The 27,187-nt window shown below is 41.2% G+C and overlaps 2 protein-coding genes across 6 annotated transcripts in view; one reads left to right on the top strand and one right to left on the bottom strand.

The window, feature by feature from the left end:
* ALK (ALK receptor tyrosine kinase) overlaps nt 1-7,956 on the top strand; it is a 678,275-nt gene extending 670,319 nt beyond the window's left edge. For both annotated transcript variants that reach the window (XM_074341849.1, XM_074341848.1), the window contains 3 exons: nt 3,971-4,105; nt 4,782-4,872; nt 6,582-7,956. In XM_074341849.1, coding sequence (XP_074197950.1) covers nt 3,971-4,105; nt 4,782-4,872; nt 6,582-7,265 — 910 coding nt within the window. In that variant the 3' untranslated portion in view covers nt 7,266-7,956. The remainder of the gene's footprint in view (nt 1-3,970; nt 4,106-4,781; nt 4,873-6,581) is intronic.
* Nucleotides 7,957-15,252: 7,296 nt separating this feature from the next.
* Nucleotides 15,253-27,187, bottom strand: part of CLIP4 (CAP-Gly domain containing linker protein family member 4) — a 100,308-nt gene continuing 88,373 nt past the window's right edge. For all 4 annotated transcript variants that reach the window (XM_010948446.3, XM_010948444.3, XM_074341846.1 and 1 more), the window contains exons 15-16: nt 22,958-23,030; nt 15,253-17,490 (exon numbers count right to left, since the gene is read on the bottom strand). In XM_010948446.3, coding sequence (XP_010946748.1) covers nt 17,169-17,490; nt 22,958-23,030 — 395 coding nt within the window. In that variant the 3' untranslated portion in view covers nt 15,253-17,168. The remainder of the gene's footprint in view (nt 17,491-22,957; nt 23,031-27,187) is intronic.

Below are 27,187 nucleotides of genomic sequence, written 5' to 3'. Positions count from 1 at the left end.
GAGTGCAGGCATACTGCAGGGTTGTTCCTTTTCTTTCCTCTCCCACTCCCCAGTGCTCATTTCTATCTAACTGCCTAACAATTTCGTAATTAAAGTTCTTAAAGAAACAAATCACACAACTTCAAATACTGATAAGTGCTTTGGAGAGGAAAGAGCAGAGTCAAGAGTATGGGTGATGGCAGCTGAGGAGGGAAGCTGTTTTAAGTACAGGTGGTCAGAGAAGGCTCCTTGTAGGAGGCAACATTCTGACACCTGAATGACAGAAGGGCACACCGTAGAAAGATCTGGGAGCTTTCCAGGTCCAGGGAAGGTCAAGGGTAAAGAGCCAGTGGTAAGAACAAGACTAGCTTGTTTGAGGAATGAGCACAAGTCTTCGTGAGCGTAGGGACCAGTGGTGATTGAGATGGAAGAGGCAGGCAGGGGCAACTGTGGAGTCCTTGGGAGCCACAGGAGGGAATGTGGATTGTATTCAGAGCACAACGGGATGCCCCTGATGGGTTGGAAGCAAGAATGTGACACGATATTTAAAAAAAAAAAAAAAAAAAAGTCTGGCTGCCATTGAAAATAGACCAGACCAGGGGACCAGGGCAGGTGAAGATGAAGCCAGTTAGGAGAATACTGCTCATTTCTAGGTAAGAGATGGGAGGGGCAAGACTTGGTGGCAGTAGTGGAAGCCGTTAATCGTGGTCGGATTCCAGCTCCGTCTTGAGAGTAAACAAGCTGCTGAAAGCTGGACGTGGAGTGGGAGGTGTGGGAAAGAGCAAGGACGGCCCTAGGCTTGCGGCTGGAGCAGAGAGGTAGCTCACGGTCCCACTGAGCTGGAAAGGATGGAGGAGGAGGTGGTTTGGGTGCAGGAGGAGCTCTGACAGAACATGTCAAGTCTGAGTTGCCTTTTACATTGGGCCAGTGGAGATGCTGCCTGGGCTTCTTATACATGAATCTGAAGCTTAGAGGGACTGCAACAAACAGTGGAATCAGCTGGCTGTTTAAGTACAGTACAGTCCCTTTGAGTTCCCATTTTTCCTATTAGTGCCCGCCCTCTGTCATAATGGAAGACAGTCTTCCACCTTCAGGTTATGAAGAAAGGAAAATATAAGTTAGCACAGCACAATTCTGACTTCAAAACTTTTTCATCAGATTATCTTCATTGATTCAAATTTTAAAAATAATCAGCAATCACTTAAGCTATTTCTCTAATTCTGGCAGAGTAGGTTTAATATCAGGAGAAACAAAGTGAGATTTTTGAAAAAGTTATTTTTATTTGATTTTGAATGCTTTGGTGCAAAGTTTTGGGCCTTGTTGCTCCTATTTAAGACAGGCCTAGCTTCTAGGTGATTAAAGAACCATCTGGCACACAAAATATTTACCTTATCCCATAGGGTGCTAGATAAAATACAAAATGCTCAGTTAAAATGGGATTTCAGATGAACAGTGAATAATTTGGGGGCATGAATAGGTCCCATGCAGTATTTTGGGATATACTAAAAAAAAGTATTTCTTGTTTATCTGAAATTCAGATATAACTGGGTGTCCTGCATGATTATCTGCTACATCCGATGTTACTTACTTGAAATTATCACTGTTCTAAGACCAACAGTTCTTCCTGCTCCCTTGAATTCTAAAGTAAGAAAATAAGCATCTATTTGCTAAATGGTGGTTCTCTCAGGGAGACAGATGGTGGTGCCCTATCTAGACACGCAGAAAACATACAGCTGGACGTCTTTAAGCCCTGCTGCCAGTTTCATGCATAATTTTGCTTATTTTGTTTTGCATTGGGGACAGAAAGACCACCAAGTGGAGAGGAATGATGTATGTGCCAGGCAATTTGCAGGTAGCAGGATCAAGAGATCTAATAATGTATTCTACTCTGTCTTGGATTAGTTGTATAATAACCTCTGCTTCAGCCTTCTCACTTGAAAAATATCTTTGCCCAATTCTCCTCACGAAGTCTTTGAAATTTCACCTAAATTATGTCTATAAAAAGTGCCTTGTGTTCCTAGGAGATGGAGGAGCTATATAGTTCACTACAGCTTCTGCAGTAATACTTATTTACATCAGAAAGTTACAGCCAGACACAAAAACAAAGATAAGCTTTTTTGCATTAGAAAGCTAATTATGAAATTATAGGTTTAAAATACAAGTCTCAGTCAGAATATTAAAGGAGGTGATTTTGGAACATGATAAAAAAATCATTTTAAAGTTCATTTAAAACAAATTAGAAATCAAATACATTTCTTTAAAAAGAAACAAGAGGGAAATACTGAACCAGATACGAAAACATAAATACACAAGAAGTAAAACAGAATAGTTTCAATGCAAGAAGCAGACAAATAGATGAAGCGAATAGATAACCCAGACACAGACCAGGTTTTCCTCACAAGTCAATAGTGGAAGAGAAAATTACTTTATGAATGTGTGTTCGAAGAGTGGTCTTAGAAAAGCAAATAAATTTAGATCCTTACCTCACACTATATACCACACTCAGTTCCATCTGGATTTGAGAGGAAAAAACAAATACAACTGGAAGAAAATAGCCAATATTCTTCTAATCTTTGGTGAAGAGTGGTCTTAGAAAAGCAAATAAATTTAGACCCTTACCTCACACTATATACCACACTCAGTTCCAACTGGATTTGAGAGGAAAAAACAAATACAACTGGAAGAAAATAGCCAATATTCTTCTAATCTTTGGTGAAGTGTATAATTTATAAAACAGGTGGAGGAAATCACAAAATTTTTAAAAAATAGATTCAACTACCTAAAAAATAAATCTTTGGTATGCTAAAAAAAAAAAAAAAGAATTAGAAAGCAACTAAAGTAATATTTGAATTTTGGATAAAAGATGAATATCTTTGATGTATAAATTATGTCTATAAATCAAAAACCTGATAGCAAAACAATATGGTTAAAATGGGCAATATGTGCTTAACTATGAACAATTCATAGGAGAAAAAAATTAAGCGAATTAACAAATAGTTGAGAAAGCACTCAACCCTGTTAATTATCAAGTCAATAAACAATTGAAAATATTCTGCCATTTTTTACCTTAAAATCAGCAGTTCTCATTTTTAGTAAGAATTCTCAGCGTGGGTGAGCGTGTCTGATGCATCCTTGCACGTCTGACTGATGATCAGAGTGACGCACTGGGAGGTCAAACGGACCACACAGGGCAAGAATTTTTCAGTGTTCATGTTGTTTTGATTTAATAATTTCATTAGAAGTATCCTAGATTTTACTAGACTATCCTAATTCTAAATTCAAGAAATTTATCCTAAGGAAATTATCCTTTTAAAAATATATAAAGATGTTCATCACAGTATTTTTTAAATATTAAAAAATTAAAAACAATATGGAAATAATACAGCAAAGTATGGCACGACTACTCAGAGGAGAGTTTCACAGCTGTGTCAGATTCTATTGATAAAGTGTTTGTATTAGCATGGAAAATGTCTATGCTACAATGGAATTTGCACCAAAAAACCCCACAAAACTCTACAATTATGTAAAGAAAATCTTAAGCACAGAAACTTGACTGGAACAAAAAAAAAATGCCGGCTGTCTTTTATGGAGTTTCACATGCAGCTGCTTTCTCATTCTTTACTTTTTCTCCATATTAAGAATTCTCTATGGTAGAAAAGTGTGAAATTAAAAAATTAAAATTTTGTGTGTTTGTATGTCTCTGTGTTCATATCCCTGTGTTATGTCTGTGTCGCTGTGTATATATATGTATGTCCTTGAATGCATGTCTTTGTATATGTGTATGTTTTTGTGTATGTGTCCATGTGTATGTCTTGTGTATCTGTATGTGTCCGTATGTGTCTGTGTATGTGTGTGCATCTGTGTTACATGTCCATATGTGTATGTGCATCTGTGTATGTATCTATACGTTGCTGTGTGTGTCTGTGCGTCTGTGTACGTATCCGTGTGTGCACGCGTGTGCCCATATCCACGTCTCCTGTCCTGTGCGCAGGTCCTTCGGCGTGCTGCTGTGGGAAATCTTCTCTCTTGGATACATGCCATACCCGAGCAAAAGCAACCAGGAAGTTCTGGAGTTCGTCACCAGTGGAGGGCGGATGGACCCACCTAAGAACTGCCCAGGGCCTGTGTATGACTTCTTTTAGGAATTTCTACAACTTACTAGGCACAGTTTTCCTTTTCAGAAAATATCTGCAGCCACATATGCTTTTTTGTGTTAAGAGGAAGGAACAGATGGCTGACCTCATTTAATATGCCCCAAGATAGGAACATGTCTGTGGCTTCAATGAGATGGGTTAGTCTTCCAGCCCCTTGAAAGCAGTAATGTCAAGCCAGAAGGGTACCCACTGGATGGAGGTTGTGGACTCACCAGGCTCACACCCTCTAACACCCCATAGGACCCCACCCCTGCTGCCCTCCACCATGTCTTGAGTCTCCTTTAAGTATTTCTATTCCCTGCGTTTGCTGCAGTCCTGTCTGGCATCCCTCATCTCCTTCTCACAAACAAGGCAGATGGGAAATACAATTAGAGGATTCTGCCCCAGAGGTGATTTTAATTCAGGACTGGAATGAGAGGTGCCACATGTAATGTAGACACCAGGATGTCGGTGTTAACGAGCCGGTATGACAGTACTGTCACACTCCACCCATCAGCAGAGGGCAGCATGTGCCAGTTGCAGGGACCTGGATGAGTCCCCACCCCCAAAGACAGTGCCACTTCAGTCCCATTTAGAAAAATACTGGGGGAATAAATGTATTTTTCATCCTGTTTCTCCTGATTTGAATGAATGTACATATTCTTTTAGATACCGGATAATGACCCAGTGCTGGCAGCATCAGCCTGAAGACAGGCCCAACTTTGCCATAATTCTGGAGAGGATTGAATACTGCACCCAGGTACAAACATTTTTACCCCTCAACCATCATTTATATGGAAAAGTCTTAAAGTTGGCAAGTACCAAAATAGGAAAGAGGAGTTACACCAGCCAGAAAATAGGAGCTATGATCGTGGGAATGAATGTTAACTAAGGTAAAATAAGTGGTTCTCCATTTGTCCGTTTTGTAAATAAACACTAGTCACTGCCACTTAAGAGGTCCGAGGCTTGGAGAGGTTTTTGTCCAAGCCACCCCTCTTCCCAGCAGTCCCTCGGGTCCCAATGCAGACTCCTCTCCCATTTCCGTCAGTGATGACCCTGAATATTGCCTTTGATAGAAATGGGATAGCATTTCCAGTGGAGGCTATTGAGTGAGAGTCCCCTCAGTTTCCGCCATCTCTAGGGTGCTCAATGGAGGCAGTGCCCCCTCTCCCTGCACCAGCTGTGGCCCCACAGGGACTTTCACTCTGTCACTTCTCCCCTCTCGCCTCATTCTGCCAGGGTGTCTAACTCTGGAGAACACTGTAGAGGTCGGACAGTAAACCACTACCTTGTTCTCCCAGCCTGGTTGTGACAACAGATGTACACATTTTCACACGCTTGTCACTCCCTGGCCTCACAATTCCATCCTTTCAGGTCCTTTGAGCTCAGAACTAAGTGGACTGGCATTTATCTAGATGGACTTTAAGTTATTTTCAGTTCTTTCAGAGAACTGGATGTTCACTGGCATTTTAGGTTATTATGTTGTAACATTAATAGAACACACACACACACACACACACTTTGGAGAAAAATTACTCCAAAGTATATAATCCCTCTTCAAAGCAGGGAGTTCTGTACAAGCATATTTTGAATGACTCACTATAGAAATTAATAATAAGGAACTAAACCCTGGAACAGAATTAGAAGGTAAGTTATTTTTTATTCTTCTGCTCTTCATGGACAAGTACTGGACCTATTTGCTTTTCTGTTAAACTGAAGTAGTGCTTTTCTTAATTTGCATAAAATACTAAAGAAGTAAGTTTCCTTGACTTTTTCTCCCACCAATTTTCCTCAAATCTCTGGCAAATTTTTCCTTTATTGCTGTAAAAATGCTCTAGCACGAAGTTGATTTTGTAAATGTTTTCCTCATGGCACTTCACTATTTTCTAGGTTTCATCATAGCCAAACTAGTAAAAGAACTACTGCATTGGGAGAGCTGTAAGGCTATGATGATTAACACAAAGTTAGTACCAAGCCAAGCCCATCCAGACAGAATGGGAGGTAGTGAGGAAGAGGAGATAAACCTTGTAAAACAGCATGGTGTCCCTCCCCTCCCCCTTGCCCCACCACACACAACTGAAGTCAAACCCAGACTTTTTGGTTGAAAGGATTTTATTATGAATAGACTGGAATCATTTTTTTTTAAGTAACTTATACTTTTTAAAAATCCATTAATCTGTAAGATTTGCCCAACTGTCTCTGCAGAGCCTTTCCTGACCTCACTCTCCTGCCCCAGGCGGGGGCTGCGTCCCAGCCCCTGCACACATGTCAGTAATCCTGCTTCTCCTCCATGCTCTTCAAAGGGGAGGAAGATTTCCCATTGTTTCTTATGCCCCGGGGCTTACAGATAAATATATCCCCAGTAAACACTGAAGGGCTTCCTGTTCTGTAAAATCAATTTGGATGAGATCATTGCTAAGTCTGGTCTGCCATTCAAAGTTTGACTCCATTCATTTCTCCCACCTGTAGGATCCAGATGTGATCAATACCGCGTTGCCCGTAGAATACGGCCCCCTGGTGGAAGAGGAAGAGAAGGTGCCCACAAGGCCCAAGGACCCCGAGGGCCTCCCTCCTCTCCTGGTCTCGGCGCCCCCGGCCAGACGAGAGGAGGGCCGAGAGCCGGCCGCCCCGCCCGCCCTGCCCTCGGCTCCCTGCGGCAAAGCCAAAGCCGGCAAGAAGGCGCTGGCGGTGGTGGAGGGCTCGGGCCGCGCCCCTCGGGGACCGGCCGCCGAGGGCGGCCACGTGAACATGGCGTTCGCTCAGTCCAGCCTGCCCTCGGAGCTGCACAAGGTCCAGGGCTCCAGAAACAAACCGACCAGCCTGTGGAACCCAACCTACGGCTCGTGGCTGACCGAGAAGCCCACCAAAAAGACCAATCCCCCCGCCACGGCGGAGCCACACGAAAGAGGGCACCTGGGCCGCGAGGGCGGCCGGGCGGACGCAGCAGCTGGCCGACTCCCGGGCGCCTCGCTGCTCCTGGAACCCTCCTCGCTGACGGCCACCATCAAGGACGTGCCCCTGTTCAGGCTGCGCCACTTCCCCTGCGGAAACGTCAACTACGGCTACCAGCAGCAGGGCCTGCCCCTCGAGGCCGCCGGCCCGGGCCCGGGCCGCTACGAGGACCCCGGGCTGAAGAGCCAGCCTGGGCCCTGAGCCCGCGGGGCGGGACAGGTAACACGCCACCAACCAGAGACCAAATATCACTTTTCATTTTGTGCCAACTTGTTTTGAAGTGCCACATACAGAGCTGTGTTTTCCAGTTGCTTCAGAGGTTTTGAGCACAGGTTGACCCTGGTCTTTCAGGAGAGGAGAGACAGCAGGCCCAGACGGGCTTGCACAGGGTCGGGAAGCACGGTGGGTGTCCCCTCCCTCCCGCTTTTTTCACTTCGCGCGTGCTTGGCCCCCACCCAGTCAGAAACAGCTGATCATGTGTTTCCTAGCTGAGTCAGAGATGCTTCCTTACCTGGTTGATGTGGACCTGGACCACGTGAGGGCAGAGGGAACAGGAATAAAGGCGTTATCTGTGGTGAGTCAGCACAAGGAAAGACATTCTTTACTTGAAAAGGAAAAACAGACAACTCACTGAAACGTCCCCATGGATGACGTTTGGATGCTTTCAATTGTGCTGACGATTGTTTGTTAAATTGTGGTGAATAGTTATGGTTGTAGAAAGAAAGTGTGTATCTGCTCATCTAAATGAAATGCAGTATTCCAAGTGCTTAGAGGCTAATAAAACACCAGTACAGATCCAGAGATTCAAACATCCTATTAATATACCTCATGCCTTAAGAAAACCCTCCTACTAAAATTGAACAACTGAGTGTGAGGTTTCCTACTGCACTAACTCGAGATTTAAATTACTACTTGTTTTAAAACTTTCCACTAAAATAAACTACACTGAAAACAAAAAATTTCAGCAGCGATAGATCAAAGCATAGAAACCTCCCATTCATGGGCACTAGTGTCAAACGTGCTCACAGTTCCAATCATAAACGTTACTAAGTTGAAGTTTCTACTTGCAGGATGGATCACTGGAGTAGCAGGCCTTCCGGGGGTCCTCAGGAGAGAGGTACTAATGCAGTGTCCTTCCAGGTTTCACCCAAGTTTTCTCTCCCTTAATCAGGTGATCCTAACATACGTGGGAACACAAATTTGCTGAAATACGTGCAGCGTAACTTGTAGACCTGTCAAATACAGAGTAAAACAGAGTTTTGTCTCTGGGTGGCAATGAGTAAAGGAATTAAGGGACACGTGGAGTGCTGAGGTTGGCAGTGACGTGTTACAATGGGAGTTCTGAACTTGGTTTTCACATACGAAATTTTTCTCCATAAAAACGAACTGGGACTCTGTTAAATCTTACACACCTACGTATGCAGTGCTGCTTTATCAGTAAGTTTCCATCTTGTTCTTTCTGCTTCCCCTCCGTTCTCTTGCCCGGTTTCTTTTCTGGTGGTAGCTGTGCCAAAACATCACTTTGGGAGGAAAGCATTTTTTTATCACCTGCTAGGCACTAAGCATTCCCAGGCAAAAGGACTGTGTGGATCGACCTTTTCCCTTACCTTCTCAATTTCATCTACATCACTCTGGCAGATGTGCGAAAGCCATCCTGCTCTAAGCCAACGCTAGACCAGTGAGTGTTCATTCCTCCTAGGGCAGATGGCTTACCTTAGTCAGTAGTTCTGCACACCTCGAGAAGCACTGATAACCCTGGACACCACCTTTCCTTTATCTTCTTCACTGCCAGAAATACTTTCATCAGACACACATGGAGATGGACCATCAGTGAACTCATCTCTAAATACCTGTATCAAAGTTTTAGTACATGCCAGGCACAAATAGCCTAATTATATATACATTAACTCACAAACCACTTGCAGGGGTCCAAGAATCACTTTCTGAGAAACACTTACCTAAAAGGGTAATGACAGGAGCTGTCAAAACTGAGAACCACTTCATATGTATAACACCAGTAACCAATTAAACAGGGAGCATGCTACACGGTTAAACAGCCAACTCATTAACAAGGGAGAAATCCTTACCTTTTCTCTTCTTAAAACTACAAATCCATGACATTTTTCAGGTTGTGCCTTACTACCACTGAGATTGATTTGTTGATTCTAATTGTCTTTATTGGTGTCAGTTTTTGTGTAAATGATAGTCCAACCTTAAAAGCCTGTATACATGGATAATAAACAACTCCACATGGAGCTATGATGACCTCAAGATGTTTCGCTGAACTTGCTGTAAGCCCTGGGTATCAGCATGGTATTAATGTGGACCACTGTCCACTCACCATCTGGCTCCAGCAATTCACACAGATGCTGTGGATGCTCATACTTATTAATTAGGATGGAAAGGTCTACCTAGAACAGGAACAGGCACAATTAAAGTCTGGAGAAGCTATGTTAATTAAACCATAAGCTAGTATAATTATTCATATTCCACATCTATAAAGAAGCTCATCAAAAGTTCACAACCATTCCAATGGGAAATTGGTAATTTATGAAGAATGACCAGTTAATATGTGGTACCTCAAAATTATAGCAAATAGAAACAGTAAGAAATCGTAATTTTTTAGAAATAGTAAGATCTACTTAGTAGTTGAAAGACCAGATTCTCTAGCCCCAGTTAGGATGTGAGTCCTGGCTCTCTGTGGGTTATCGGACCTGTCTGTACCTCAGTGTCTCCATACATGTCCCTTTCTCACCGCCCCTCAAGGAGGTTACAGACTCTGGGAACGCACAAGTACCCCCTCTTACACCTCTCCAGTTCCCAAGTGACGTGGGCTTGGGTGTGGGGAGAACTTCAGCAGTCAGAGCATGTCTCCACACACCTGCACTCCCCGCCGCTCCCGCCCAGCCCTCTGGGCTCGCTCCCACTTGTGCCACACCGGCTTCATCTGTCACTTGTTCAATGACAGCAGCAAGAACCCTACCAGAAGCAAGTCCTTTCAGTGCAAAAGAGAAATGTAAAGACTCCCTACAACACTTAGTGTTAAAAAATGAGCATCACAGAAAGGAAGCTATTTAATCAACTTGATGAATTCTTTTTTTAAAAATTACTGGCATCTTCACACAGTGATGTTAAACTTGGTAAACTCTACAGCTGTACGATCTTATGTAACTGCAGATTATAACATTATTCCATAAAATATGGGGCTTTACATCCGAATTCACAGGGCACACCACTAAGAAACTAGGTTTGATAGATTTTCTCCAATAATAGCAGGATTAAAGTTCCAAGAGCTTTGTAGACCTAAAACACGATGCATAGGAATTCAGACTGCTTGGAATAACAGATTTCCCATGACAAGATTCATAAAATTGTATGAAGTGTGTTGTCAATCTGTCTTTAGCTAATGACTTTTTAAATGGGTCCCCAAAGAACATACAGTTTGACTTGGCTAATTTCATTGCAGCAGATGGTTCCCTGTGCCGTTGTGTGAACATACAAAACAAAGACTAGCGTTCCCAAAATCCGCCACAAGATGCCCTAAAATAAAAGATAATCATCAAGAACAAATAGTAAGGCTTCTATTAAGATTCTGTTTTGATTTGGTATCCTGAGTAGGAGCATTTAATTTTTAATGCACCACTCAAATACAGAGCTAATTTTAGCTCTAGCTTAACAACTTCAAAACATTTGAAAAGCTCAGTGTAAGCAAATATAACAGACATTTGGGGGGAGGGGGGAACATGGATTATAACTACAAAACTGAAGCTACGACTCTACCCTTCAGTGTTCAGTAACTGTAAACAAGTATGTCACCCATCCTAGTAAAGATGGCACCACCAGGCTCACCTCAGGGAAACCGCAGGTCCCAGGTCCGTTTGTGGCACCGTCCCCTGTCCGGCTCCTCAGAGCCCTCTGCTTGACACCTGCTGCTCCAGCTGCCGCCCCACTCCACTCATTTACTTAGGCCTGCTGCCTCCTTGAAAGCAATTACTCACAATTAGTTATCCCGCCATCACGAAAAGGCTGGTCGGGCAGCACTTGTCAGTTGAAAGGCAGTCTTACTAAATGAACTCACTAAGCCTTAGCGACCAGTGTATTAACGCTCCCTAGAGCACTTACATTTGAGAGGTTATTTACCAGTATGGATGACTATCAGACTTGTAAAACCTCAGATGGTTATAATATTTTGCACGGCTAGGCACTCGTCAATTATTTGAGAAACAGCAAGCAGAGTGGGCAGCAGTTAAGAGATGTAGGTATTAGATAGCAGTTACCACCTACATGACAAGCGAGTTAAACTCTCACTTTCTCATTTAAAAACATGAGTTTAGTCTCAAAGGCCCCTTTTCAACTCCAAAGTCTGGTTCTGTAAGACTTCACCTCTGTGTAAGGTAAATCCCAACATCTGGCCCACCGTAAGTAGGACGAGAGAGAGAGAGAGAGAGAGAGAGAGAGTGTGAGTGTGAGTGTGTGTGTGTGTGTGTGTCTCAATTCATTCAGAGCCAAAGCCAATTAATTCAGTGCACAATCCCACTGAGCCAAATTATATTTAAACTTTATACAAAAGTAGACCAAAATGAAGTTTAGTATCAATTCTCTGTTTAGTCTTTCTATTCAAAGATCTCTTTAACAAGTCATAAAATCATTAACATAGCAAGATGAGGTTAATCTAGGGTGCTTCCGGAAAGAAGCTACCCTGACACAGGATTATGACAATCATGTCTGTTTAACAACCTTCATGCTCACCATCACACCACTTATTTCTCTTCTGTTGCATTTGGTACAATGGCAGCCTTATTAGTAAAGTCAAATCACGCAACTTTTCACCTGAAGGTTACTTTTACCACACCTAATATTCAATGACATATCTGGTACACTTTGTCCATGCCTGTTCCCAGAGTAACAAAGCCCAGGATAAGCCACACGTCGAGACCAGGAGGTGTATGTTCAGGCATCCCTGAACAAGCATCATGGAACCATTACAATGAGGGATTCACTAATAACAGGAACCCTCTCTCAGTCGCCACTGGATGGCAATTTTTGGAAACCTGCTCCAAGTTATAGAGCTTCACAGTGAATCTAGGAATAGGGAATCCCCCCCAAAAAAGTCAGCTCAAATGTCCCACCGCAAGAGAGGACTGTGAAGATTATGGTAATTTCCTACATTTTAGTGCATCTAACAGTTGAGAAAAAAACCAATTTAAATATTTTTGCATTAATTCAAAATAATATTTATGTTGTATCTCACACTTCTGAGAGAAATAAAGATTAAAGAGAGATTCTTTTTCCTCACGTACGTACCAGTAAGCAGCTGGTGATGTTTTACAAAAGAAAAGAAACTAAAAGCAAAACATGACACTGGATTTTCCCGTCACCCACAGGGAGTGTGAAGTGAGGCCTCAAGAAATCTCATTATATTTCTTAATTCCTTAAGCTCTAGTCCCTTCAAGAAAGAGAAAACAAAATCACTTGAGAAAATCACAACATTTTAAACCAATATACATAATCTATCGGAACTCTAATTAGAAATCCATTTTTACTGGCAGGTTCCATAAAGGAGACTGAAAATTTTCACTTTACTCTTCTCTATTGTCTGTAATGCAAAGTCCACTTTCCCCAGCCACCAATATGGGACCTTATATGACTATTAAAATTCATTTTAAAATCCATTTCAGAGTATTTTTCCCAAAGACATTGCACAGTAACACCTATCCTTCGCAACAAGAACTGTCAGGGACAGCCAATATCACCAACGCTGTTGACAGATTTAAGCGGAATCTCGGAAGTCATGTTAGAGAAAGAATAAAAAGAATGGCTTGACGCTGTGCATATAATTTTAACATGATTCATTTCCAAGTCCGTCTGACTTGATTTGTTACGTGAAAAATTAGTTCCGTCTTCAAGAAGGTGAGGGCACTTTGAGTTAACACCATGACGGACTCTATCAGGCTGGAGCTGAAAGAGCTCTGTGAGGTCAGCCCCGGCCAAGGAGAGCACAGCACGTGGAAACTGAAACCCCTGACGCCAGGAGTGCTTAGAATCCAAGCTCAGCTCAGCGCAAGGCGATTCCTGACAGCCCCTACTTCATTTCATTTATCCAACTCGAACAACTCTGACTAAACATCCCGTCCTGACACCAAGTCCCCCCGAGGACAGAGGCCTGTGGGTAAAGGCCTGAACGTCCACAGTAGCAGCGAACTTGACAACTGGACTCATTTAGGATTTTAGAGCTGAAATTAAACAAGATTTATGAGCATTTCTTAAATGACACCAGTGATCACAGGGGACAGGTTATGTTTCAAGCTAAGAGCCTCAATTTAAACACCTAGAAGTGTCTTTACTAACTTAACTCAGAACCTACTGCCACTCCTCAGCACCAGGACCCGACTTCCATACTTCACTATGAAGTTCTATTTGCTAGGCATTCTAAAGGGACAAGAGGAAAAAAGGTCCCCACACCCCTTGGTGCCTTGCTTCTCAAGGGAAAAGGCTGTGGTTTTTGCTTCTACCAAGTATCATGAAAAAACACTCAGTAATGTGTGCCCATCTAACTCTAATTCTTCCACATAGATTCTTTTTCCCTCTTGTAAAAAGGGAGCACTGACAGAAATTTTGCTAGAAAAAGTTCTTTTTGCCTATGCAAAGGCATCATATTCTGCTTATAATAAGATTTTTAACACAACCTACTTAATTGGTTCAGCCCACACAAGCTCCATTAAGAATGTCTGTTGTATATTCAAGCAGCTTATGTGACATTGTTTGTAAATAAGGGCCTGTGTACCAAGGGATATTATTAACAATTACTAAAAATATATGTGATGATGTGAGTTTTGTATTAACTACTGTGTTTGTATTATAAGTTAGTGTAGTGAAATACAGAGCATGAAGAATAAAAAATAAATTCTACTTGCTTGCCATCTGATGACCCATATTCTATGTCTCTGAGTCAATCATTTAGAATAATCTCTACTGAACAGTTAAAATTAGTAGACTTATTTCCTAAATAAGAATGACTCTTAACATACTAGGTCTCTAGCCATTGGTCAGTGTGGCTTAAATAACGTCACTATATGGTCTAAGTAAGTAGGTTCAAAATAAAACTCTGAAATAAAGTCAGTGCTTGACCCCGGAGCCCAATGCTGTGCACACCCAACCCAGTTCATTCTATGTTAGGCCACACACGTCACTGTGTTCTCTCAAGTACCATCATATCACAACAAATTCAAAGTCAGCCCTGGGGGAAACAGGCAGCTAGGTGACCCCACTGTGTCTTTCCTGCCCCCTTTTCTACCTAGCATCTTTCTGTCTCCTTCACATCACTGTCCTGGGGTAAAGTTGGGTTACCATGATTCACACCTTTCCTGTCCTTTGTTCTCCCTAACCCAGCGAAATGTGCCCATTCTGTGACCTGGCCTCTGCAGGCCACCTATCTGAAGCCTGTGAGACAATACCTCTACTTCAAATCATCGATGGCCTCCTCCGCCTCCTGTTCATCCAGCAAACGTTTCCTGAACATCTGGTCGGTGCCAAGTATTATTCCAGGTGTCAGGGATGAAGCAAAGAACAAAGCAGTCAAAGTCCATCCCTCAATCCAAGTGGGGGAAGAGAGAAATAATAAGCAAAAAGTTTAGCATGACCAAGGGTGGTAAATGCTAAGGGAGAAAATAACACATGGTTGGGAGGGTTGGCGAGGAGTCGGGGAGAGGACGGCACAAGGGACTCACACTGTCTCGGTTCAGATTCCACAACTGTCTGGATCTGAACACTTTTAAGCACTTCGAAATACTCCCACCAATTTACCTTAAAATATAGAAACAAAGTCTTTTAGTAAAAGATAGGTACTTATTTATATATATTTTTTAAGTCTATAAATTCAAAGTGTTCTATCCTACCCTAAACAAATGAAATCCCACTGGCGTAAAAGATAATTAAGCAATTTAAAAAACTGTAGAAACACATTCTTCTCTTAAACGGCTCTCTGTCCATCAAAACAATGTAATAGGATGGTGGCTAAAAACATAACTTCATTTGCTCAGTAGAAAGCATGGTACTTTTTAAGACTCTTTATAGGGATAGGAAAATCCAAGCCATTACTGTAAGAAGGAAGAAAGTTAAATTCAAAGCATACGTACTCTGAATACCTGGGAAAAGGAGGGTTGCAGGCAGGGTCAATGACAACATACCATTCCAAACCGAAACAGCTTCCCTTTTTATTAATGCTCAAGAAGTGATCTTTGAATGACACAAGCAAAACACAAATGAAAACACCTAATTTTTATGCATAGCATATGGAAACATACCCAGTACATGGATTTAATAATCCTAGTCTAAATATGCCACCAATTGGTTCTCTGACCTCAAAATAAATTCAGTGTTGGCATTACTGTTTCTAACATACGGGGTCTTAACAGGAAGAATTATGAACACCCCAGTTCAGTGTAGTCATGGGTTTCATGGTAAGGTATAAATAGAGTTTTTAAAGAAATAAACTGTATAATAAAATAAGTTTACTTTAGAATCACAGTACAGTCATTTTCTTCAATCAATAAAAATATTCCTTGATTATAAAGCAGCCTTATTTTGCAAACATACTTCAGGAAAATAGCTCTAGCAATATTTGAAATTTCATATTTTAAAAGGCAGCAAAGCAACAGCATTTAGATTTTAAATAGTATACTGCAAAATAGTTCAGTGTATTATTTCCAAGCACAAAGCAAGCTCCATTCTGAAGGATGCTTTTAATCTTATAAAGCAAACTGTTCTGATATTTCTGTGGTAGTTTAAAGTCTACATCTACAATAAAAGATAAATCTTTACACACGTCAGACATAAACTTCAATACATATTCACAAGTGTTTTTCATTACTACATCACTCTGTTATAGAGCTCAGTCTGTTAATGTGTGCTCAAAAGGAAAATAAACACATGATCCAGCTCCACAGCTTTGTCACAGGCTGAATTCTGCAACAACTGAATATATAAAAGCAGCAACAATAGCAAACACAACACCAGTTTTATGAATAAAACAAAAAACCAAGAAATCATAAACATTTAAACGAATAACTACCACATTCTTCTTAATTTGCTCTCTTCTCCTACATATAATTTGTTTGTTTTTCATATCCCCAGGAGGAAATGATGGCAAATTCTCCACAAAGAGGAAAGTGCATCATGTTTTATTTTAAAAGTGCTTCGTGTATGTGTGTTTTATAAGTACATCCAATAAGGAAGATCAATAAGTATGTGCAAAAAGTTCTAATTGTAACTTGATTTCATAAACCTAATCATGGGTTTCTTCAGTCCGTCCAGATGAGGCAGTCGCCAACACGTAAGAAAAACTGCGATGACACACTTTGTGCAGAGGAGAGCGCCTGAGCCACAGGCCAGGAGTCCCTCGCACTACTCTTAGCTGTTAATCAGCTCGTTCGTGACCCCAGGGAAGAAGAACGGCTTTAAAACCTGGCAACAGGCGAGACACTGAGCTCCACAGCCTCAAAGGCCCACCCACCCCCCAGTTCTAAAGTATCTTTAGGTGAGGCATTCCTGGAAGGAGGGCAAATAACTACCCCAAAACATGAAAAATACACCAGTCGTACAGCTGTTATTCTTACTGTACTTATTAGTACAGAAAGGAAAAAAAACTCCAAAAATACTTGGCAGGAAAAGCTTGTCTTAACCAAAGCTAGTGAAAACTTTCACAATTATGGCGTATGAAAAAAATCCACTCTTCTGTGCAAAAATGAGAGTAAGTAAGCAACATCAGCAGGTCACCTAATGGCATGTTTTTTTCCCCAAGTCTCAGAATTTTCTTGGGTCTAAAGCTTTAAAAACTTTAAAAGGAAAAAAAAGGCTTTTAAAATTGTTTTAAGAGAACAATGGCTCCCCCAGTTCATATTCCCAGCTTTTTAAAGACGTCTCTCTGAATTGTTATAATGGTTTTTATGAAGATAGCTGTACTGTCAAATTTGAAATGGCTAAATAAAGTAAACCATTTGCCATGGACTATTTTATATTATGTCTGCTTTATATATAGGGGGTGTGTGTGTGTGTGTGTGTGTGTGTGTGTGTGCGCGCGCTCATTCAATACTGTAGAAGTTGAACTCAGCAACTCTCGTCCACCAGCTTCGACCCGTTTATCCCGCGGTAGGTCACCCTGCTGGGCCGCACGAGGACCCCGTGGTTGGGCTTGCACGTGAAGTAGCGCTTCTCTCCCACTGCCCCATCATTCTTCCCCTTGGCGCTTCGAAGCTCCAGGCCCAGCCAGATCCCCGCGGCAAAGTCAGTGGGGCCCACATACCTAACGGTGCCCATCTCGTTGGAGCTGGTGAGGAGGACCTGGGAGCCCTCGTGCAGCTTCACGGCGCCCTCTAGGCCGCCGGCGGCGGTGCTGCTGCTCCAGCTGCGGCGCAGAGCGGGCTTGGACCTGCGCGGGGAGGAGAGGGAGAGGCCGTGACGCCGCGGGCCGGACGCCGCTGCCCGCGCCGCGCCGTTCACAGAAGACGACACCTGCTCACAACCTGACTTTTTATTCTAAAGAGCAGTATTAGAAGATGCTTTTAACATTAAAAAGGTTTTCTCTTTTGGCTATTTCAATACTACCCTAATCTGGATTTAAGATTTCACTAGCAATTTATATACGCGTAGGCCCTCAGCAAAATAGCAACTAGAAAAAAATATACCTACACCTATTCAATAAAACAAAAAGCCAAGAACCTAGTATTTTGGCTGTGGTAATTTACGTTACCTTTTGTTCACTTTTCAAATATTTCTTTACATGAAAACCATCTTTTAAAACTGTTAATCCACAGCCCTGGAAACTACACACACACCCCCTTCTATGAATGAACTCCAGTTACATTTAAGGGTTTACCGCTCTCCCTGCTGCTAACACGAGAAGGAGCTTGGTTGCCTGGAGCAGGATTCCTCTCCTCTCCTCTACAACGAAACACTACTTATAACGTACTGCCTCTGAGCACCCACCACCAACCTGACCTGCACCCACACACGGACCTCCCCCGAGGCCTCAGGCCAGTGCCGCCCAGGGCTTCTGCCACTGTCCCTGGGAAGTAGCTGATCCTGAGATGCGCCCAACATAGAAACATGACCCGGATCTTGTTGCCCTATGACCTGAGACCTCCCAAAACATTTATCCAGAAACCACCACCAGTGGAGCCTCTCACCGCCATCCATGCCACCCCTCCCCCAAGAGGAACCCTCTTCCCGTCCCCACAGTGGGGACAATGCGGAACCTGCTACCGAAACCGCACAGTGCCTGACTGTGCACAGAGTCTGGGTCCTGCCTGTTTTCTATTTTATGACACTTTCTGTATCTTTACAGACTCTGTCACACACCCTGGAAAAAGAAAGAGCACTCTCACTGTGTGGGAGGAAAACTGAGGTCCTAAGCCTCTCCTACACCACCCCTGACACATTCCAGTTATAAAATGTAATGGGAAAATGATTTTTTACCACGTCAAATTCACAAATACAACAATAAATTTAGCAAAGAAATACATAATACCTGTAAGAAAAGTATAAATATTGACTAAAGAGCATAAAAATAAAAATAAGAGTTTTGTTCCTGGATAGAAACATACATATATAAATCCTCCCCTAAGTGGTATTTTTTTTGCAACCTGATGAACTTGCTCCAAATTTCACATAATGACAGGATCTATCATTTCCTGTGCACTTACTATGTGCCAAACACTTGACACACATTATCTCATCCAACATCACCCACCAGTGCTGTAGATACACGATCATCTCCTCACAGAAGAAGAATTTGAGGCTAAGAAAAATTAAGCTATTTGCCCAAGATCAGAGAGATGGTAAAGAGGCAAGCTGGGGCTCAGACCCAAGGCTGTCCAGGCACAAAGGCCAGGCTCCTACTCACAACCATAACAGGTACTAATAATTAAGAAAACGTTGAAAAATATTAACATGGCAAGATTTGCACTGCAGTAATGTTTAATTATAAAGTTACAATAATTAAAACAACATGACCCTGGCATAAGAATGTACTTTTTTTTTTTTAATTCTTTGACCTCGGGCAGTTTATTTCTCATTTCTGAAAAGGAAAATACCTCATTCACAGAACTGCAATTTTTTTGCTTCAAATCTTTATAGAACACTTATTATGCAAATGCTGTTGTAAGAACTTTACAGATATTTACTCATTTATGATAACTTTTGGAGTAGCCAATATTTTACTGATGGGAAGACTGAGGCACAGAGAGGTTTAAGTACCTCGCTCAGTGCCACAGAGCTCGTAAGTGGTAAGGAATGTACTTTTAAATGCATAGAAAACACATCTTAGAAAAATACACATAATTATTTCCTTGGTGATAAGAAGTAAAACTTCAAATCAGTGGGAAAGGAGTGAACATTCAATTAGGGATGCTGTAAAACTTCGTTAATTATTTGGTGGAAAAGAATATGATTCTTATCACTCACTATATGTTGAAATAAATCCCAAATAGATAAAAGAGTTAAATGCATGAATTGATAAAAAGAAAGAAGTAGAAGGAAAGAAACCTGGATATTTATCTGAACACAAAAACACACACACACTAGTGGGGAAGGAAGGAGACAGACTGGTTTTAAAAGTATGGCATTTACTATTAAATTATTATTTTTTCACTTATTATCATGCCATAAAAATGTCTCCATCACAGGGCAGTCTTTAAAAACACTGTAAAAATCACACTGAGGAAAATTAAAGAATATGGGATCTGTTAAGGGGGAAATCTTTCAAAGGGTGTTGGACAGAATATGCTTTGTCCAACTTTGCTTAAAAATTCAGATACATGCATCAGAAAAAATAGAAAAGGATATGACAAAATGCTAACAGTGATAATCTCATCTAGGTGATAAAATTACAGATGATCTTTATCTGCATTTAGTTTACTGTAATTCTTCAAATGTTGTACAATTGATTTCATAATCAAAAAAATTTTAAGGAAAGTCAAGCAAGTAATAAGTGAATTCAGCAATATCTAAACCAAAAATTAATAGTTTGGGTAAAGATTTAACATTCTAATAAGGAGGATTTGATTCAAGTTATGTCAAAACTCTAAAAGCCCAGTTATGTGAGAAATTTAGAAATTACACTACATTTGAGAGTTACATTTACTCATTCAAAAACATCAATTGATAACCTATGAAATGGCAGGTCCGGGACTGGGTTCCAGGAATTTGTGCAAGGTGGTCTGTACAATGCTAGAGATGCTGCAATAAAGACCATGCATGCTGCAGAAGGAGCACAAGAGAGGGAGAATCTATCCTCCCTAAAGGTCCCAGGGAAGACACTTCAGTGGGGGAAGTGACACTTGAGCAAATCTGACAGATCAGCAGACACAAAAGGGAGGGAGACACAGTCATGGGAGCAAACTGTATTATGTATTATTACATTTTTTTTTTTCTGAACAGCACAGAGAGTTTAGAGAACCACTAGACAGTGGTGAGGATTCTACCACGAGAGGTTAAGTCAGGAAAAAGAGACAGTCCTTTTTACATGCTGTGCCAAGGAACCTGGACTCCATTCTGCATTTGAGAATTCAAAAGCTTTGCGGGACGGGCAGAAGACGAAACGTGATGTGAAATGATGGAACCCGCGGCAAAAGGGATTATCTGAGATCTACCCCAAGACATTCAGGTTTGAGCCCACCAAATATATTGTGACACCAGGCTGGGTCCCACAGATGGGACCCATGGAGACTCTTAAGCAGACACACTGTGAAAACACAGGGAGGAGCTAAGCTAGTAACCAAGGGGATGAGGTGCAGGAGACCACAGGCTGGAGGCAGGCGGTGTGCGGGGAGGATGCCTCGTGCCCACCAGGCGGCAGTGACAGCTACGCCAACGTCTCAAGCTCCCTGTATTACCCCCAGTCCTGGTATTAGATAGAGAATTCTCAAGTCAGAAGAACCGCTTCCAACCCCCTCTCCATCACTTTTTCCTCTGAATGAAAGCTCTCATCACCGCCACCTCAATGACCTAGTGAAACACACCTGCTCTTTCTCGAAAATGGCCTGGTGGCTGCTGTTTCCTTTTTCTCAGTTCTCTTTGGCTCCACGTGGGGCAAACATGCCCTTTGCCCCAAGCCCTTCAAGTTTCTTACCTAGGGATCTGCATTATCTCTGACTGTATTTTCCATGTTTCTTCTGCTTCTAACAGTATCTTTTATTTCCATATAAATAAGCAAGAAAATGGTTCAGCATTTGGTAAATGTCAATAAACTCATTTTTTTCAACCCATATTCTTCAGAATACATCACATTTCCAGAATAACAGCAACACGATATACAATCAACTCTGGCCCTCAGCAGAAGGACATCCAATCACAGTCTCTTACTCCTGAGATCAGGGACAGGTTTCCTAGGACCTGCCAACACCTAATCTTTCTTTTATTCCCTGCAGCACTGATCACCAAACATCTGGTCTATAAGTAAAAGATAAATAAGTAAGTAAAGAATAAGTAAAACATAAATAGATAAAATTTAAGTTGATTATGTACCAATAAAAGTATATTTCTTTTTTAAAATAGGTACTAGTGTCAATCGATAGAAGTAAGAGTAAAGCTTCATTTATTTTTATTTTCAAAGAAAACAAACAGAAGCGCTGCTATTCCCGTCTCACGTGAGCAGGCCACCTTGCACATACCCATACCTGCTGTGTAATTCCCATGGTTCAGATTATTTTCTCCTTCCCTTGTCTCTTTCACTTACCAACATCTCCACACTGATTTTGATACCTCTCCCCCTTCAAAGTCCTTTATCTCCAGGTTGTCTCTTCTTAGTAATTTCTTCCATTCTGCCTAAGGCCTCTTGAATATCTTCAATAAACTGGGGCATAAAGTCATTGTTCTTAAGCTCTTTCAGCTACTCAAGTGAGGAGACCAATTATAAAATCTCAAAATTGGTAAAGGTTTTGAGGAAGGGGGAAAACAAAAAACAAAAAAACCCACCCAACCCCACTGAACAGCACCTAACCGTGCCTCAGGACCCGGAGGGTTCTCGCGTGGAATTTCAGATCTTCATGAGGCCTCCCGGTAACTTCGTGCCAGAGTATCACACAGACTGTCTGCTGCTCGGCTGAGCATCCAGCTCAGTGCGTGGGCCCTGCTTCCTCGCGGCTCCCAGGGCCTCACTGCTAGTGCACTTCCCTACTCAGCGAGACTTCTTTCCCTCAGGACATTTTTCGTACATTAATTGGAAGGATTTAAAGTTTAAAAAAAAAAAAAAAAAAACAAAAGAACTCCTTAACCCCACCAGTCTAGAAGAGCCTCATATTCTTCTAGAAGTAAAAAAAGTTCTAAAAGCCTCAGAAAACTATTAGCGGGAGTAAAGTGGGTCTGGGGGAAATCAATACAAAGAAAAAAGAAAAAAGGAGATTCTCTCTACAAAGAAACCACCACCAAAAAAAAAAAAAAAAAAAGCCTTTTGAGGAGTATATTCTACAAGAGGAAGCAAGAGTATTTTTTAAAATAATAGCAGGATTCCTTAATGCAAATAGGCCAGACATTTCTTTCAGGTACTGCCCAAAATATTAAATCAAATCTCTGACTAATTAAGTAAACAGTTTAAAATCAATCCGCCCTACTCAATGATAACGCAAAATGTAAATTCCTCCAACTTTTATTAGCAGCACTAAGCCTCTTTGAAAATATAGTCAGCACACTACTTCTTTGAGTCACTGGTGACAGTTTTAGTTGAGCTTGCAAAGGAGGGAGGAAGAATTCTTCTCACTGATACACTCATCACACCTTTTCTCCTAAGTGTTAAAATTCTACCAAGCGATGTAAAAGATACAAAATCCCACTTTTCTTCCTTCACAGAATCCTGTAATGTTCATCTTGAAAGGTGTTTTTCTAAATCTTCTAATACTCACTTGGCAAAAGCATTTCTTCTGTTAATCTCTTTATGGGAAGAAGCAGAAGTTGTACTGAAACTTCTCCTAAAACCTAAAACATGAAAGCTAAAGTCAGAAAAGGAAAAATAAATCACAAATTCACAGTCCTTGTGAAAAATTATCTTTTATCATTTTTTCTATAAATGTTCAATTTCACCAAATGTTTCTTTGGAAATAGAAAGCAAAGAAAATAAGTGCATGCAGGATGTTAACAGTAGTTTAGGTTTTTTTCACAATTGCTATCTGACCTTTCTCATCAAACTACGCACATACGTGAGTAAGATAATGACATTCCTTTTGGAGATTTTCATTATAGACTTTTCTGAAAACCAAACAAAACCGAATTATATATTGATAAAGCTCAATCTTCTTACTCTCAAATATTATAATCTTGATAAATCATATGTAAAAAAGGAAAAGGATAAAAATAGTTTTAAAATGCTACCATTAATGATACCCCATTTATAAAATACTGAACAATAAATTTCAGAGCTTGATTGTTGGCATCCCCAAATGACAGTCATAAGAAAAAAGACTTCACACAAGGTAAAAATTTTAAAAGATGTTTTTGAAGAACAGGCTCTCTGGCTCTGGCAGTCAAGGCAGACCAGATGTGCTGAGTGAATCTCTTGAATGAAGAAAGTACAATTTAAAGCAACTACAATTAAAAAAAAAAAATACCGTGGAGCTCACATAAGTGGTACAATTTCAAAGAGGCCAAAAGCCAAAAAAAGAAACCACGAGAGATTTCCCCCAAAGCAATCTGCCACCGTGTCCCCCAGGACCACAATGGCCGCTAGAGAACCCGGGCTTCTGCCTCGCCCACTGCACAGGAGGCAGGGAAGGACGCCAAGCCCACGGCCTCCAAGATGGGGATGCCAATAAAATGAGGATTCTGAACAGCTCACTCTCAAGTGCAGGTTAAATGAGAAACAAAATGAAACATCCCCTGGATGAAGACAAAGGAAAGTAGCTTGTGTCAACCCTAATGTGCAGCAGGCAAAATCCTCTCCCCTCAAAATTTGTAATCATAGGCCATATTCATTTTATCTGTGCAATATAAAAACAATAACAATGTTGCAGCGGATGTAAATTAAAGTAGTCCCAGTGCCTCTAGGCAACTAGCAGAAGTGAAAACAGGCACCTCGGAGGTACTGCAGGGTTGATTCCAGACCACCAAAATAAAGCAAGTATTTCAACAAAGCGAGTCATGGATTTATGGTTTCCCGGTGCATAAAAAAGTTATGTTCACACTACACTGTAGTTCTAGTAAGTATGCAACAGCATTATATTTTTTAAAAAATGCACATATCTTAATTTAAAAATACTATATTGCTAAAAAAAAAATGCTAACCATCATCTGACCCTTCAGTGAGTTGAAATCTTTTTGCTGGTAGAGGGTCTTGCTTCGACGTTGATGGCTGCTGACAGATCAGGGTGGTGGTTGCTAAAAATTGGGGCTGCTGTGGCAATTTCTTAAAATAAGACAACAAAGAAGTCTGACGCATTGACTGACTCTTCCTTTCACGCACAATTTCTCTGTAGCATGCAGTGCAGTTTGACAGCATTTTAACCACAGAAGAACTCTTTCAAAATTGGAGTCAGTCCACTCAAACCCTACTGCTGCTTTATCAACTAAGTTCATGTAATATTCTAAATCCTTTGTTGCCATTTCAACAATCTTCACAGCATCTTCACCAGGAGTAGCTTCCATCTCAAGAAACCACTTTCTTTGCTCATCCATAAGAAGCAACTCATCTGTTCAAGTTTTATATTGTGAGACTGCAGCAATTCAGTCACATCTTCCAGCTCCATTTCTAGTTCTCTTGCTAGTTCTGCCACATCTGCAGTTACCTCCTCTCCCCTGAAGCTGTGAGGCCCTCAAAGTCATTCACAAGGATGGAGTCAGTGTCTCCAAACTCCTGTTACTGCTGGTATTTCAACCTCCTCCCATGAATTATGAATGTCCTTAGTGACATCTAGAATGGCGAAGCCTTTCCAGAAGGTTTTGAATTGACTTTGCCCAGATCCATCAGAGGAATCACTACCTATGGCAGCTGTAGCCTTACAAAAAGTATTTCTTAAACAGTAAGACGTGGAAGTCAGTACTCTCTTATTGTCAATGAGTAGTACTATTTTGAAAGGAATCTTTTTCTTATGAGCAGTCTCAGTAGTGAGCTTAGAATATTCAATAAGCCATGTCGTACATATATGTGTTGTCCAGGCTTTACTGTTCCATTTATGGAGCACAGGTAGAGTAGATTTAGTATCATTCTTCAGAGCCCTAGGAGTTTCGGAATGGTAAATGAGCAGTGGCTTCAACTTAACATCACCAGCTGCACTGGCCACTAACAAGAAAGTCAGCCTTTCTTTTGAAGCCTGACATTGATTTCTCCTCTCTAGCTGTGAAAGTCCTAGATGGCATCTTCTTCCAATATGAAGCTGTTTCATCTCCATAGAAAATCTGTTGTTAGTGTGGCCACCTTCACTAATGATCTTAGATCTTCGGATCACTTGCTGCAGCTTCTACACCAGCACCTGCTGCTTCACCTTGCACTCTGATGTTACAGAAATGGCGTCTTTCCTTAAACCTCATGAACCAACCTCTGCTAGCTTCAAACTTTTCCTCTGTAACTTCTTCACCTCCCTCAGCCTTTGCAGAATTGGAGAGAATTAGGGCCTTGCTCTGGATTAGGCTCTGGCTTCTGGAAATGCTGTGGCTGGTTTGATCTTCTGTTGAGACCACTGACACTTTCTCCGTATCAGCAATAAGGCTGTTTCTTATCATCTGTGCACTCGCTGGAGTAGCACTTCTCATTTCCCTCAGGAACTCTTCCTTTGCATTCACAACATGGCTAACTGTTTGGCACAAGAGACCTAGCTTTCAGCCTGTCTTGGCTTTCCACATGCCTTCCTCATAAGCTTAATCATTTCTAGCTTTTGATTTAAAGTGAGAGACATGTGACTCTGCCTTTAACCTGAACACTCAGAGGTCATTGAAGGGTTATTAATTGGCCTAATTTGAATATTGTTGTGTTTCAAGGAATAGGTAGACCCAAGGAGGGGGAGAGAGATGGGGAAATGGCCAGTTGGTGGAGCAATCTGAACACACATTTATGGACTAAGTTTGCCATTTTATATGGGCACATTTCACGGTGCCCCCAAAACAATTACAATAGTAACATCAAAGATTACCCATCACAGGCCATAGCAAATATAATAATAATGGAAAAGTTTGAAACATTGTGAGAATTACCAAAATGCAACCTAGACACATGAAGTGAGCAAGTGGTGTTGGAAAAATAGTGCTGATAGACTCGCTCGCTGCAAGGTTGCCACAAACCTGCAATTTGTTTAAAAAAAAATGCAGTATCTGCAAAGCACAAAAAAGCAAAGCACAGTAAGACAAGTTATGCCCGTATAATCTTTTCTGCAGACATTGGCCCAGGCCTCAAAGAACTTCCATATGTTAAATTCTGAGTTAAAGAAGCATCTCACAATAATACATTACAAAACTGACAAGAAAAGGCACCATAAGTTAGGCTCAACAGAAAGAGATGGCAGAATAAGACTCACAAAGACTTCAGATACTGAATTATTAAACAGAGGTAATACTACTTAAAATGTTTAAAAACATAAAAAAGCATAAAAGTAGGGGAAAGAATAAGTGTAAATAAGTAACAACCAGATTTGTAAAAAGAAAAAAGAAATGAAAAATTTATAATTAAAAAACTATGGTTGGATTAAGGAGTAGAATAAACATAACTGAAGAAAGAATCAAGAAATGTAAGGAAAACTCTGAAGATATCCAGAATGCAGTCCACAGACAAAATTGTAAAAAACATGAATGAGGCATGGAAAGAGGGGAAAAGTGGACTACACTGCTTATCAGAGTTTCAGAAGGAGATAATAAAGAGTATGAAGAAAGCAATATTTTCAACATATGGACAGGAATTTTTAAAAGTTAATCAAATATACTAATTCCTAGGTTCAGGAAGACCCATGACACCAAATAGGATCAACAAAAGGAAATCTCTACCTAGACCCATCACAGCGAAACTGCACAGCACAAAGGAAATAGAGAAGCAGCAGTCCTCAAAGGCAGTCAAGTCAAAAAGAGAAAAGCTACCTACAACAGTATGGATTAGACAGACTCACAGATGACTTCTCAAAAAATCAACAGAAGTAAGAAAACAGTAGACTATATTG

The sequence above is a fragment of the Camelus bactrianus genome, chromosome 15 (genome assembly GCF_048773025.1).
Source record: "Camelus bactrianus isolate YW-2024 breed Bactrian camel chromosome 15, ASM4877302v1, whole genome shotgun sequence".
Taxonomy (NCBI): domain Eukaryota; kingdom Metazoa; phylum Chordata; class Mammalia; order Artiodactyla; family Camelidae; genus Camelus; species Camelus bactrianus.
Note: the sequence above shows the minus strand (reverse complement) of the source record. Positions and strands in the feature narration are given on the sequence as shown.